General features: G+C 36.7%; 1 protein-coding gene across 1 annotated transcript in view; it reads right to left on the bottom strand.

The window, feature by feature from the left end:
* The window catches only part of Prex2 (phosphatidylinositol-3,4,5-trisphosphate dependent Rac exchange factor 2), a 255,380-nt gene that overhangs the window by 112,915 nt on the left and 129,069 nt on the right, over nt 1-13,396 (bottom strand). Inside the window, exons 15-20 of the mRNA XM_069990875.1 lie at nt 8,885-8,957; nt 6,337-6,479; nt 6,084-6,176; nt 4,744-4,892; nt 3,064-3,149; nt 1,281-1,417 (exon numbers count right to left, since the gene is read on the bottom strand). Of these exons, the coding sequence (XP_069846976.1) occupies nt 1,281-1,417; nt 3,064-3,149; nt 4,744-4,892; nt 6,084-6,176; nt 6,337-6,479; nt 8,885-8,957 (681 nt within the window). The remainder of the gene's footprint in view (nt 1-1,280; nt 1,418-3,063; nt 3,150-4,743; nt 4,893-6,083; nt 6,177-6,336; nt 6,480-8,884; nt 8,958-13,396) is intronic.

The raw sequence follows: 13,396 nt of genomic DNA, 5'->3' as shown, positions 1-13,396 counted from the left end.
CTGGACAGGAAAGACCTTGAGACTCATCTCTAATGAACAACTAGAAAACTGGAACTGGTGCTGTGGCTCAAGTGGTAGAATGCTCACCTTGAGCTGAAGAGCTGAGGAAGAGTGCCCAGATCCAGAGTTCAAGCCCCATGACCAACCCCCCTCCCCCCCCAAAAAAAACCTTGCAAAATGCATTTAGTCTTATAGATGAACAAGTATTTATGGAGCTACGACCAACCAGGGTAAGCTACAGGTCCTTGTATAAATTCCAATTTTTTGTGCTTGTTTTAACAGTTAACAAAATTCATTGGCTTTCTCATGTAGGGCCAATATTTTGAAGGACATCAGCCCTGGCTGGGGAGCAGGCAGCCACTCCTCTGCCCAATTTGAACAGAAGGCAATCCTCTCAAATTCAGAAAGGAGTACTTCACCAAATCTAACAGGAAAAATACAAATCTCTCTTGAAGTCTTTCTATTTCTAGCTGATATCACTGATAAAATTTTCTCCTATAGGCCAATATTCACTTTCTCTTCATGAGATAAAAAAAAAAAACTTTGCTCATAAAGTTACAATTTTATTTTTCTGAAGCACATATGGATCCAAGGACAGTGATGAAAAATTTAACTTAAATAACATTAAGAACATACTGTATTTTTTAAAGCTAAATCCAGTTACCTCAATAAATGCATCCAAAAATTAACCTCAGACTCTATAAACCCCCACAAGTGTTACATTTTCAGAATAGATGAGTAATGAACAGTGCATCTATACTTCATGCATATGGACAGACATAGAATGGTCACTGCATCAAAAAGCAATTGCAAGTAAACAGCCCAAACCTTTGATTAATTTGTTGAAAGTAAAGTCCCAGGCTGCCAATGTAGCTTAAAGAGAAGGCATTTGCCTAGCATGTACGAGGTGTGGGTTCAATCCCATAGTCATAGAAAGAAAATACTGTTTTTTGTCGGTTGTGGGGCTTGAACTCTGGGCCTGGGTGCTGTCCCTCAGCTTTTTAGCTCAAGGCTAGCGCTATACCACTTGACCCACAGTACCCACTTCTGGCCTTTTCTGTTTATGTGGTGCTAAGGAATCAACCCCAGGGCCTCATGCATGTGAGGCAAGCACTCTACCACTGAGCCACCTTCCCAGATAAAAGTCATTGTGAGGCATGTACATGGTTTAAAGGGGTTTAAAATTTAATTTAGATCTGTAAACTGCAGACTCTCCAACATTAAACTACACTTTGCCCTCTATGCAAGTTTTCAATCAGATCCAGATAAACTGAGTTTACCTTCATCGGTCGCCTGTATTTCCGGCAGGCTGTCACATGGGCAATGACACTAGCATGTGTCTCTTTGCTGACATTGATCCCATTTACTTTGATAATACACTGTCCAGGGTGAAGGCCAGCTGCTGCAGCCACAGTTCCTTTAACGCAAGGGAAAATTGGGACAAAAATGAAAACAACAAGATTCAACTCTGTCATACAATGGAAGCAATTTTAACATATAATATTGTTCTAGCTCCTATGGTCTTGATAAATTTGGTTCTGATGGTATTACCTCCTAATAGTTTCTGATTTTTAATTCACATTCAAACTATGATTAATAGAATATTGTTTTCCACTTTGGAAGGAATTAATTTAAGGAAGAATCACAGTAACCTTTATAATGCTAATCAACTTTTTTCCTTTCAAATGTCTGATGAAGTAAGTTTCTAAATATTTTTATATAGTAGAAAGCATATGCTTTATTTCTTTGCTTACAAAATCCTTAAATATTGAAATAGTACTCACTTTTGTTTTCCTAAGGCCAACAATTTAATATTCCTGTAAAATGTAATTGTTAAGGGATAAAAAATCTAGTAATGATGATTAGACTGGGTATCCAAAGAAAAATAAAGCGTTCAAGTCTTGAGAATTTGTAGAAAATGGAAACATGTAGACTATATCAACTTTCCAGTCACTTTGTTTGCATAGCTACAGATTTAAATACAGAAGCAGTATATTCTAATCAGTAATTTAAAATTTTTCTTGACCTTCCAATCATTGATATTGGATAGTCTAAATCAGTCAACATTAATAGAGCACTATTAATAAATATAATATATAATTATATATTTTATAAATATTGTGTAAATTATATTGTAAGTCATATCAGTGGTTAAAAACTGAGCATATATATTGGAAAAGAGTTACTTTGTAAGCAATTGCTAATACGAAGGAATTATTAAACAGCTTTAAGAAAGTTTATATTTAAGAACAGCTGAGCATGGTAGCTCATATCTGTAATCCTAGCTACTCAGGAAGCTGAGATCTGAGGATCATGGTTTGAAGCCAGCCCACTCAGGAAAGCCCATGAGATTCTTATCTCTAATTAATCCCCAAAAAGTTGGAAGTGGAGCTGTGGCTCAAGTGGTAGAACACTAGCTGCAAGTGGAGCTGTGGCTCAAGTGGTAGAGCACTAGCCTTGAGTATAAAAGCTGAGGGAGACACTCAGACCCTGAGTTTAAGATCTATTATGCCCTTCCGTTATTACTACTGTCAGCATAAAAGAATATTCATATCACTGAAGACGTCAATAACTGATTTGCCTTTCAAAGAGAATAAAAAGAGGTTTTTAAGTCATTAAAATTATTTAATTTAAAATGAGTAATATGGTAAGGTTTAGCAAAGAATTCGTGAGAATTCTTGAAGAATCTACATCACAACAGGTTATAAGACCCACAGAGCACTTGGAAGCCTGACCACACATTCTTAAATTACTAACAAAAAATACATCTATTTGCAGTCAAGAAAAATGCAAACAGACAACTTTTAAGTTCATTGTATCCTTCAACTAAACAGAATGTACAGAAAAGTAAGATATGAAGTGTCATTTTAAATTAAATTTTTAACAATAATGAATGTATTAGAATTTCTAAAGTTTTTTTAAAGAAATATATTATCAGAATGCCATTCAATAAGCAGAATGAAAAAAAGAATAAGGAGAAAATAACTTAAATATATTCATGTTCTATAAGGACCAGCCAAAGAACGGTGTGGAGGTGGTTAGCATGCAAAATGAATTTCTTACCTCTTCCTACTGCATGCACAACAGAAGGGCCAAATCCTCGAATCTGGAATCCAAGTCCATCGGCTGAATCTGGAATTTTCACTGTCCTAAAATCAATCCGAAAGTAAAGCAAGATAAATTTTACATGCCACAATTGATCAAAAGGATAGTCTTCTACACTTTTGCTTATTCATTTAATCAATACACAATAAAGGAATTACAGTGTGAAAGGAACTGGGTAGGAAGCCCTTGAAAACAAACATGGTCTTTACCTTCACATAGGCATATGAAATGCATCGATGTAAGTGCTAAAATTAAACACAGTTGTACCACGGTATATTCTGGAAAAAGAACCTGCTCTGGGAAGGAAAAGGAACAGGCAAACCTAGCTTTGAATTCGCTCCTCCATACTTAAAATAATTTAGGGAAGCTCCTTAAGTTCATTGATACAGAAAGTTTCATAGAACATACACAGAAAAACAACACTATTGAAGCCAGGCCTCCAGGGGCCTCAGGCCTGTAATCCTAGCTACTCAGGAAGCTGAGATCTGAGGATGGTTTGAAGCCAGCCAGGGCAGGAAAATCCATGAGATTCATTTTTAATTAGCTACCCAAAAAGAAGTTGGAAGTGGAGCTATGGCTCAAGTGGCAGAGAATTAGCCTTGAACACAAAAACTCAAGGACAGTGGGCAGGCCCTGACTTTAAACCCTAGAGCACCAAAAATAAATAAGTAAATACAAAGAAAAACAATGCTGTTGGCATATAATTTGCAGTGCACTGATGGGGGTACACTGAATGGCAAAGCCTTTGTACAACCACTTAAAGTTTTTTTCTAAGCAAGAGAAAAGAAACGAGACCTCTCACAGAAGGAAATAAGCCATCAGAGAGTAGTAATGGAAAGCAAGGAATATTAGAAAAGATGTCACATCATGGGCACCATGGCTTACAACCTGTAATCCTAGCTACTCAGGAGGCTGAAATCTGACCACTGTGGTTCCAAGCCAACCCCAGTAGAAAAGTCTGTGAGACTCTTATTTCTAATTAACATCAAAAATCCCAGAAATGGAGCTGTGGTTCAAATGGTAGAACTCCAGCCTTGAACAAAAAGGACAAGCATGGCCCTGAGTTCAAGCCCTAGTATGGCCATTAATGGGTAATATGATTATAAGAAAAAAATGTCTTCCTTTTGAAAATTTTGTAGCCTCTAAATTGTCCATAATAAAGAGGAGCATATTTTCTTATCAAAAGTATATAGATCAAGAAATGGATTTGGATTGAGTACTTTTTACAGGAACTATCATAGAATTAAGGAGACATACGCATGGAGTTTTTTCAGGCTTGATCTTATTGTTTATGACCCCTGAATTGTACCTCATAGCATGAGAAATCCAATAGCTCAACATGCATTTCTTTATTCTCAATTTGCTGATTTTTTCAGAATCAAAGTCAACCTCACCCAGAGCAAGAAATTGTTGGCAACCAAAGGAAAGCATTATTCCACTGATTTTGCCCGTTTAAGCATAAAGCATTTTCACCAAAAGAAACAGAATTCTTCCCATTGCTTAAAGACTAGTATTAGTGGTGAAGGGTATGTTAAATGCTCTAAGGTATGAAGTTGATTTTCAACATTTAATCTGTTAAACTTCCGTTAACCATCCACATATCATTTTTGTAATTCCACAAAAGTCATAACAACTTACTCCCTTGGCTTTGTGCTCACAAGAACTCTTAGAGGCTTTCTGCTGTTTAAGCATGACTTCAGGAAACAGTCCACTTCACTGAAAGGTCTCATAAAAACAAGGTCACCATTAATAGCAAAAATCTTCCTTCCAACTTCCATGCCAGCCATCTGAGAAAGAAATGACAAAAATAATTCAAATAAACTAGTAAAGGCTTTTAGCTTTTACAAGGCTGAGTTTTCTCAGGCTGCTTTTGAACTGGGATCCTCTGAGTCTCAGCCTCCCAAGCAGCTACGATTACCAGCATGAGCAACCAGTGCCCTGGCTAAGATACTCTTCTATCAGTCCAACTTCCTGCCTGCAAACTCCTGGCTTGTTTGACTGCCAGCTAATGATCAACACCAGGGAGAGGACACTTTTTATCAACAGCATAGTCTGATGAAGCTATGCTATAAAGTGTCCTCTAAAAAAGCCTGAAATGTCTTCTCATTGTCCAGGTTCACTAATGGCATAAGAGACTCAACCAGAGTTCTTTTGTCTGGAGTTAATGTGCCATACATCAAGTTTTATTTTATATATATATATTCGCAGTTTATTTTTTTAAAAAAGACCTTAGCATTAGCAGGTGGGTGACAAGTTACCACTGACTATAAATACACTCTCAGTTCAAAGTTTTATTTTATTAATTCACACATTTGTTAGTAAGTGTTTGAGTACTGAGATATATCCTTGTGCATTACGTATTTTACAAGTCAAGCAGCAAAGTGGCCATATTTCAACTGGAAAGAAAGCAGGAAATTCTGTTTAGTCCCAGAACCTAGAATACTACCTAACCTATCAACTATTAACTAAATATTTCTGAATAAAAGATTAAACACTAAGGTGATTCCTCTGTTTAAAAACCTAGCCAAGTAAGGGAATGTCTGTCATAATCCAAGGAGAAAAAAATTCAAGGCATGTCCTTTACTGATGGAATTTATGTTCATAGAAAAGACAGACATGGTGGGAAAATCCATTTTCAATATATTTCAATACATTCCTTAGGTGAAGAAGTGGTCCACGTGACATACATAGTACAGCTGTCATATCCTGCATTATATCCTAGGCAGTCAGTCCCCCAGGGCTGCCTCAGGCACACAGAAGAGGGCCAGAAGTTCAGAGCTGCAATACCCTCACTGCCCCAGCCTTACTTACCTCTGAGTGCCCAGGCAGAGCCTCAGGTGCCACAAATCCCAAAGAAAGTATATCCAGAGATACTACCTTTTGTAAATATACCCAATGATTAATTTCAGTTTACTCTAGAACTTTAATATTTGTATATAAATGCAATAAATTTGAATGAAAGGACTAATTTGCATTACCTCAGCATTAGATCCCTTTTCTACCAACTTGATGATGGGAACTTTATTTTTGTCTTCTAGCCCAAATCCATAGCTGCCTTCATTAGACTTAATCTGAAATGTAAAATATTAATGTTGTTGATTAAACAACTATGAAGAAGGTTACTAATAAAATTGAATGATATGAGAGGTATTACTATCAGACATGTTAATGTTAGTGCAGTTCACTGCTAATCGATAATCAACCCAAATTTTTATAGATTAATCCACCTACCAACAGTGATTTAGCTATCACATTTTCCACAACTTTTAAATCATGTTTCATAAGTCGATGTTTCATATTTGATCCTTCCATTTCCTCATCCGCAAAAAAACGGAAAAGCAGGGGCTCATCTTTGAACTCACTTTTTTCAAGGACTACAAAAATAGAGCAAAACAATTATTTCACTTCATTAAAAAAAACACACTTTCCATACCAGTAGGACTTCATATTTCCATACCAGCAAGACCTGCTTACAAACTAAATTTCATATTCACAGACAAATCATTCATAAATATCCCCAATTATTGTCTGTTTATATAATCTCAAGCCAATGCTTCCTTCAAGCTTACTGTTGTTACCTAAAGGGTTTCAGATCTTGGAAACAGTAGGATTTTTCTAAAATTAATTCTTCCTATTCTAATCAAGTCTGTTATTATCCAGATTAAAAGTAAAAGGATTTAAGTAAAAGGATATAAGAAGCTCAAAATGCACACACTCTAAATGTAGAAATGTTAACTTTTAGTAAACATTTTAATTTTTAATAGCTTGAACAATTATGGGAAAATTCAAATGGGTTGCGGTTTAGCTTTCTAAGTGTCTAGGGACACTTGTTTCAAAACTTCAAAGCAGAAATGTCTCCTGGATGAAATATGATCTTAGTTTCCATGAATTACTAATTATTTGATGTCTTAAAACAATGTTCTTGAATAAACCCTTTTATTTTCGTTTTTCCCCTTCCTTTTTTCCTTTTCTTTTTGTGAAGGTATTGAGGGCCTTGAACTCAGGGCACTGTCCCTTAATTTTTTCACTCAAGGCTGGTGTTCTACCACTTAAGCCACCACCACTCAGCTTCAAATTAACCCTATTTCTAAAAGGGAATTATCTCCCCTTTAAACCTTTATGTTCTCCCCAAGCCCCTAAGATACCCAGTTTGTACTCAACAATATAAGATTTTATCTTTGGGCAACCTTTGTTTCAACTGACAGGAAGAGTTTCTACTGAATCAGATTTTGACAGCTGTCAAAAAGACTTTGGAAAGAAATCTATTTCTAATTCATCTGTCTTTAGTACCTTGAAGGCTAACTCATAGATCTAGTTGCTAAAAGGAACACAGTAGTCTCTGGGCACAATAGAAAGTCAGGCTTTGAGAAGAATCAGTCCAAGTTTGGGGCCGGTTCTGAGTATGACAGCATGAAAGTTACTTTAACACTCTGAACTTTAATTTTCTCATGTTCAAAATGAAGGCAATTAAAATCTTCATAATGTTACATTAGACTAAAATGAGGTAATGCATGTAAATAACTTGGCATATTGCAAGCAATCCAAAAGAACCTTTTACTTCATTATTTTTTCAGAGTCCCAACAAGTAATTATTGACCAGATTGATGGAATATATAATGGATAGAAGATTAGATGCAACATGAATTAAATGAATCTACCAGCCAACAAGTAATAGGCAGCATGAGCTACAGAAGACCACAGAAATGAGAATTTATTTCTGATTGGGTCAAGTCTTATCTGAATGACCTAAGCAGAATTCACATGGTGCTACAGTTGTTTCCCCCCACAAAGATCCCATAAAAATGGAGCAACAGAAGGAATCAGGAAAGATAGGAATGAGTCAAACTTGTTGTGCTTTAGTGATGGACTTTTAAAGGGATAACTTGTAACTCAATATTTTTCAAAACTTAGACTCAGTACTTTAAATATTCAGATCAAATTATTGTTGCTGATACTTTAAGGTAAAGAGAAAAACCACTGAAACTTTGGGGATTTTCTGTTTGATATTACAGTTTTCATTCTTTATAATGAGGCAATTTCTTCCAATCAGTCATTTTTTTCTTTGGGTAATAATATTTCTATATCATAACGTAGTGATCTAGGCAGAGCAAGATATCACAGACTTCTTCAAAGAATAGGCAATAAACAACTTTCTAAAAACAACTAATAGATATGAGTGCTATCAAATATGTTTACAATCATAGTGGTAACTGAAAATATAATGTTTGAATTTAATCCCTTCCACCAAATATCTCTATAAGATGGTACAAATCTGGAGAAGTAAAACTGAGTCACCAAGCAAGAAAGACACACAAACTCTAATAATAAGGAAACATCTTCCCAGAGATCTATAATTTAATTCTCTAAAGTAACATCAAAAATATTTTCCTAAAAAGAACAATAAACATTTAACCACATTTAACCACAGTTAGTTGTATATTGTTACTCAAAAGTAAACCAGAATTCTGTAATTTGAAATCAATATAAAGATGTATTTGAGCTTTCTGAAAGCTAAACCAAAGTACTCACTCAAGCTCAGCTCTTGTGAAATTAGTAAATTCTGGAGAAAGGACAGCGAAGTTATGGCAGCTGGTAAATGACAGCAATTTGACAGACACAACACTAGTGGTAAAATGGATTGCAGATGGTGTGACTCAACATGAACCCAGGGCAAGACTCAGTCTTGCTCGTTCACATTGACCTCATTGGAACCCTGAGACACTCCCCATGTCCCAAGAAGAATCCAAACAATGAATTACATCTGTAAACTTCTCCTCACCATGGTGCATAAATCCATTGTCACACAGTCCAACACCAAATATCATTGCCTCTTCTCTGGTGCGGCAATCCCCCTGTGAACCAAAGAAGCATTGTGCATGTTACTAGGCAACCAAAGGTTTGGCTGGGTCTTAGTAAATTCCATATTCTCATACTGCATTCAGATAAAGCATTCATACAGTACAGCATCCATGGCTTCATAAGACAAGATTGATCTAATTGTTGTAAGCCATGGATACATGTAGTGCAAACAAAGTCTTCGTTATTCAATGCAAAAATTTAGTATTTCTTTTTGTGTGTGTTGTGTGTGTGTTGTGTGTGTGTGGGGTGTGTGTGTGTGTGTGTGTGTGTGTCTGTCTGTCTGTCTGCCTGCCTGCCTGTCTGTCTGTACCAATACTGGGACTTGAGATCAGGCCTGGTCACTGTCCCTTAGCTTCTTCTGCTCAATGCTGGCACTTCACCGTTTGAGCTACAGCTCCACTTCTGGCTTCTTGGTGATTAACTGAACATAAGAATCTCATGAACGTTCCTGCTCAGCTTCTTGAATAGTCAGGGTTACAGGTATGAGCCACTGTAACTTTAAGATTTGTTGAGAAAAAAATCTTATTAAATATGAAAATAATGCAAGTAGAAAATGTGTACTGCTTGGGCTGGGAAGGTGGCTCAGTGGTAGAGCGCTTGCCTTGCATTCTTGAGGCCCTGGGTTCGATTCCTCAGCACCACATAAGCAGAAAGAAAAAAGCCAGAAGTGGAGCTGTGGCTCAAGTGGTAGAGCACTAGCCTTGAGCTGAAGAGCTGAGGGACAGCGCCCAGGCCCAGAGTTCAGGCCCCACGACCGGACCCCCCCCAAAAAAAAAAAAGAAAATGTGTACTGCTTTTATGAATTATCCCTTTCTGTAAGTTGTCACTCTTCTTTCTTAAATGGTATCTCCCAAATATGCATTAGAGAAATAGACTATAAAGTGACAACACACTATAAAGGTAAGGAAAAATACATGATCTCACTCCTCAGTCCTCCCTTCCACCAAATATCTCTGAACCTGAAGGGCCCCTTAAGCATCCTGGGGTGGGGAACATCTGGCCCAAGGGCCATTCAAGGTCCATGAAATCATTTGGTACATGACAGGTCAGAAACATGTGCTTCTTGTCCACTCTCACTGGCTGCCCTGGCCCAACTGTCTATATTGATCATTTCATATGGCCTGAAAATGATGTTATAATATCAAAATGGCCCTTGGCAGGAAAAAGGCTCTCTGGGTGGTGACTTGTAAGACTATAAGAGAAAACTGTTCACTAAGCCAGCAAATGCAAACTTCTCTTTCACAATCTTGTCAAGAAAATAATCAGCACATGACATAATCCACAATTGCTTTTAGCAATTTTGTTGCAGTTTTCATATAGAAAACACCCATTTAATATTGATATGACATTGAAATCATGAATATATGAATATGTAGGTATCTGTGTATGTACATAACCTCACAATTATATATTTCAATGGGTTAAGCTTTTTCTCACACATCATCTAATTTCTGTCTTAGTCCTATATTTTTTAACACTTAGGTACTCTCTCAAATCTAGTCTTTTTTGTTCCTATTCAACTTCTGTCTTCAACATTTTCATCCAAATTGCCATGCTTTTCAGACTTTCTCCAATAAGCTGCTTTAGAATTCACATGCGCAGTGTGTGTCCCAATAATGAGGCTTGAACTCATAGCCTTATGCTCTTGTTTAGATTTTTCCACTCAAGCCTGGCACTCTATCACTTGAGCCACACTTCTATTTCCTGTTCTTTGCTGGTTAATTGGAGATAAGCATCTCTGGGATTTGTCTGTCCCCAGTGGCTTCCTCTGATCTCAGCTTCCACTGTAGCTAGAATTATAGTCATGAGTCTTCATCCCAGCTTTCAAGACCCTTTATGTCCTGTTTTTATAAAAAAATATTTTTATGATCTTTAAGTAGCTGTACATAGGAGCTGCCCTTCATCAGAGCAGTTTATAAGTCAGTGTATCTTAACCAATGTCATCCCTTTCAATATTCTCACACACCTCTACTAACTTACTCCCTTCCCTTGCTTATCTTATTTTTAGGTTAGGTATTGACATTTTTGCAATTTAACAAAGCAGTTATGTGTACAATACACCTTGATCTGTGTCACCACTTCCACATCTCTGTCTCACTTTGACCCATCCCTTGCCTTATATTTTGCAATTCTGTGATATATACAATGAACTCTTGCCAACATTTCCACTTCCACTCTTCTACCCCTCTCCTCCTGGCCACACCCCGCCCCCCTTCTTGCAAGTACCCATTTCCTTGTACTTATTTAACATAGCTTGTATAGTTTCCCTCATTTGTAGCTAGAATGTGCCAATAAATATACAAGTAAATACAATCCGTGGTAAGCAAGGGATTACAAATTTATTAACTGAAGTGTAATAGTCTCTATGAAGAGCCCAAATAAAAGTCTTTAAAAAGTCTAAGTTGAAGCCATGTCCTGCTTTTATTCTGAAGTGTGGCTGAATAGCCACATATTTTGCTCTAGGCAACTTGGCCTTACTTACATACTCACATATTGATTTGTGCTTATAATATTTCTTCACCCTTCACACATTTAAATTCTTCTTATCTTTTTATAAAGAGCCAAGGTAAGTTCTGCCTCATGCTGGGATGGCTGCAACCCTGCTAACTACCAAAGCTTTACCATTCAAGGGCTCCAGACTCCATATAAGTTACTCTTTGAAAATCTCTTACACAAAATTCTTCTATGTATTGTGGAAGTGTTAAAGATCAAATATTGAAATACTCAAACATAAAACACTGTCAGCCTTCTAGCAATTCAAAGCTAGTGAAGGTAAGTTCAAAAGTGGTGCAGAACCATTATCTATTAGTATAGTAAATGATCCCAACCAGGCCAATACACCCAGGGAATAAGGACTATTAAAAACTCTGAGTGAGGGGCTGGCTCAGTGGTAGAGCGCTTGCCTTGCATGCATGAGGCCCTGGGTTCGATTCCTCAGCACCACAAAAGCAAAAAGAAAAAAGCTGGAATGGTGCTGTGGCTCAAGTGGTAGAGTGCTAGCCTTGAGCTGAAGAGCCGAGGGACAGCGCCCAGGCCCAGAGTTCAGGCCCCACGACCGGATCCCCCCCCAAAAAAGCAAAAAAACTCTGAATGAGCTTGGAGGACCTGGTAAAACTTACAAGGGAAATGATACTGCAACAGTTTTACATGGCTTACAAAAATCAGTCCAACAGACTCAAGTTCCTTGACAGTGTAAAAAAAAAAAGGCAACTTACTGTTTTATTAGTTTGTTGTCTTTTAAATGCTTACTTAAATGTTAAGCTTGTAATAAAAGTTTTATGTGATTAATTATTTAAATGCTATACTGGTCAGGCTAATGTCAAATTAACACTGCAGTGTAGTAATATGACCTGAAATGTTTTAGTATCCCTATGGTTTTGAAAATCCTATTAGTGCCATATAGATCTGGCAAGCATCAAAGGCAAAAGAAAACTGCTTAGGTATGAGAAAACAAGGCATTATTTAATCATAAAATTTTAATGGCGTATACACAAATCACAACTTATACAAATTAAAAGTTTTAGAAGTATATTAATGCACTTGTCCACTAGAAAGATGTTTACTTCACAGGAGTTATTATCTTACAAACCATTATAGTCTAAGCAGAAAAAAATGTATTAAGCAAACAATCTCACTATTTCCAAGATGACACTGCTCGAGATACTAAAGACAGCTTTTGAATCTAGACTGAACTTGAAAACAATACTGCCACCAGCTTTTTTACTCTGGCCTGTAAAGCTGTCCAAATCATTCAATAAATACAAGTCAATACTGGAAAGGAAATCTTAGTTGAAGGTCTTAGTGGCAACAGACCTTTCCTAAATTATAATCTGTTCTTCCTATTAGATTGAGCACTTTTTCTTGATCTATCATTCAATTACGACGCCCAGGCTATTCTAATCTGAAGCTTAAGCATAAGAAATGAGTACATATGACATTTAACATTTGTATACATTTTACCACATCAGAATCAAAAAGATTCAGTGACAATAGGGTATGTGGAGCTGTAAGTGGTAAATAGCTACAAAAACCAGGATCTAGAAAGATGAAGTAACTTTTTCAAGTTTTCCTATGAGTTACTAGCAGAGCTGGCCTCAAATTCCAGTATTTAGTGCAATTTCTAAAAGATGTTGCATTTAGGAAAGCCAAAGGAACATTTCAGCTTGGTCCAGATTTTTTTAATTTAGTCTATTTTTATAGTGCCTTACTCTTGGAAAATAAAAGTGTCACATTTTTAAAGGTGATCATTGATTTCCTGAGTTAAATACAACTGGAAGAATTTTTTTTTTCTTGCAATCAAGTTAGGTTAGATTATTTGTAGGAAAATGGATGAACTGGAGATCGTCATGTTGAGTGAAGAGAGCTGAGTTCAGAAAGCCAAGTTCTAACTTGTTTCAGGAGAACACACTGAAATGATGATGGTGATGATGAT

The sequence above is a fragment of the Dipodomys merriami genome, unplaced genomic scaffold (genome assembly GCF_024711535.1).
Source record: "Dipodomys merriami isolate MVZ:Mamm:240054 unplaced genomic scaffold, mDipMer1.0.p SCAF_4, whole genome shotgun sequence".
In the NCBI taxonomy this organism is placed as follows: domain Eukaryota; kingdom Metazoa; phylum Chordata; class Mammalia; order Rodentia; family Heteromyidae; genus Dipodomys; species Dipodomys merriami.
The sequence above is the reverse complement of the archived record's forward strand: the minus strand, read 5'-3'. Positions and strand labels throughout refer to the sequence as shown.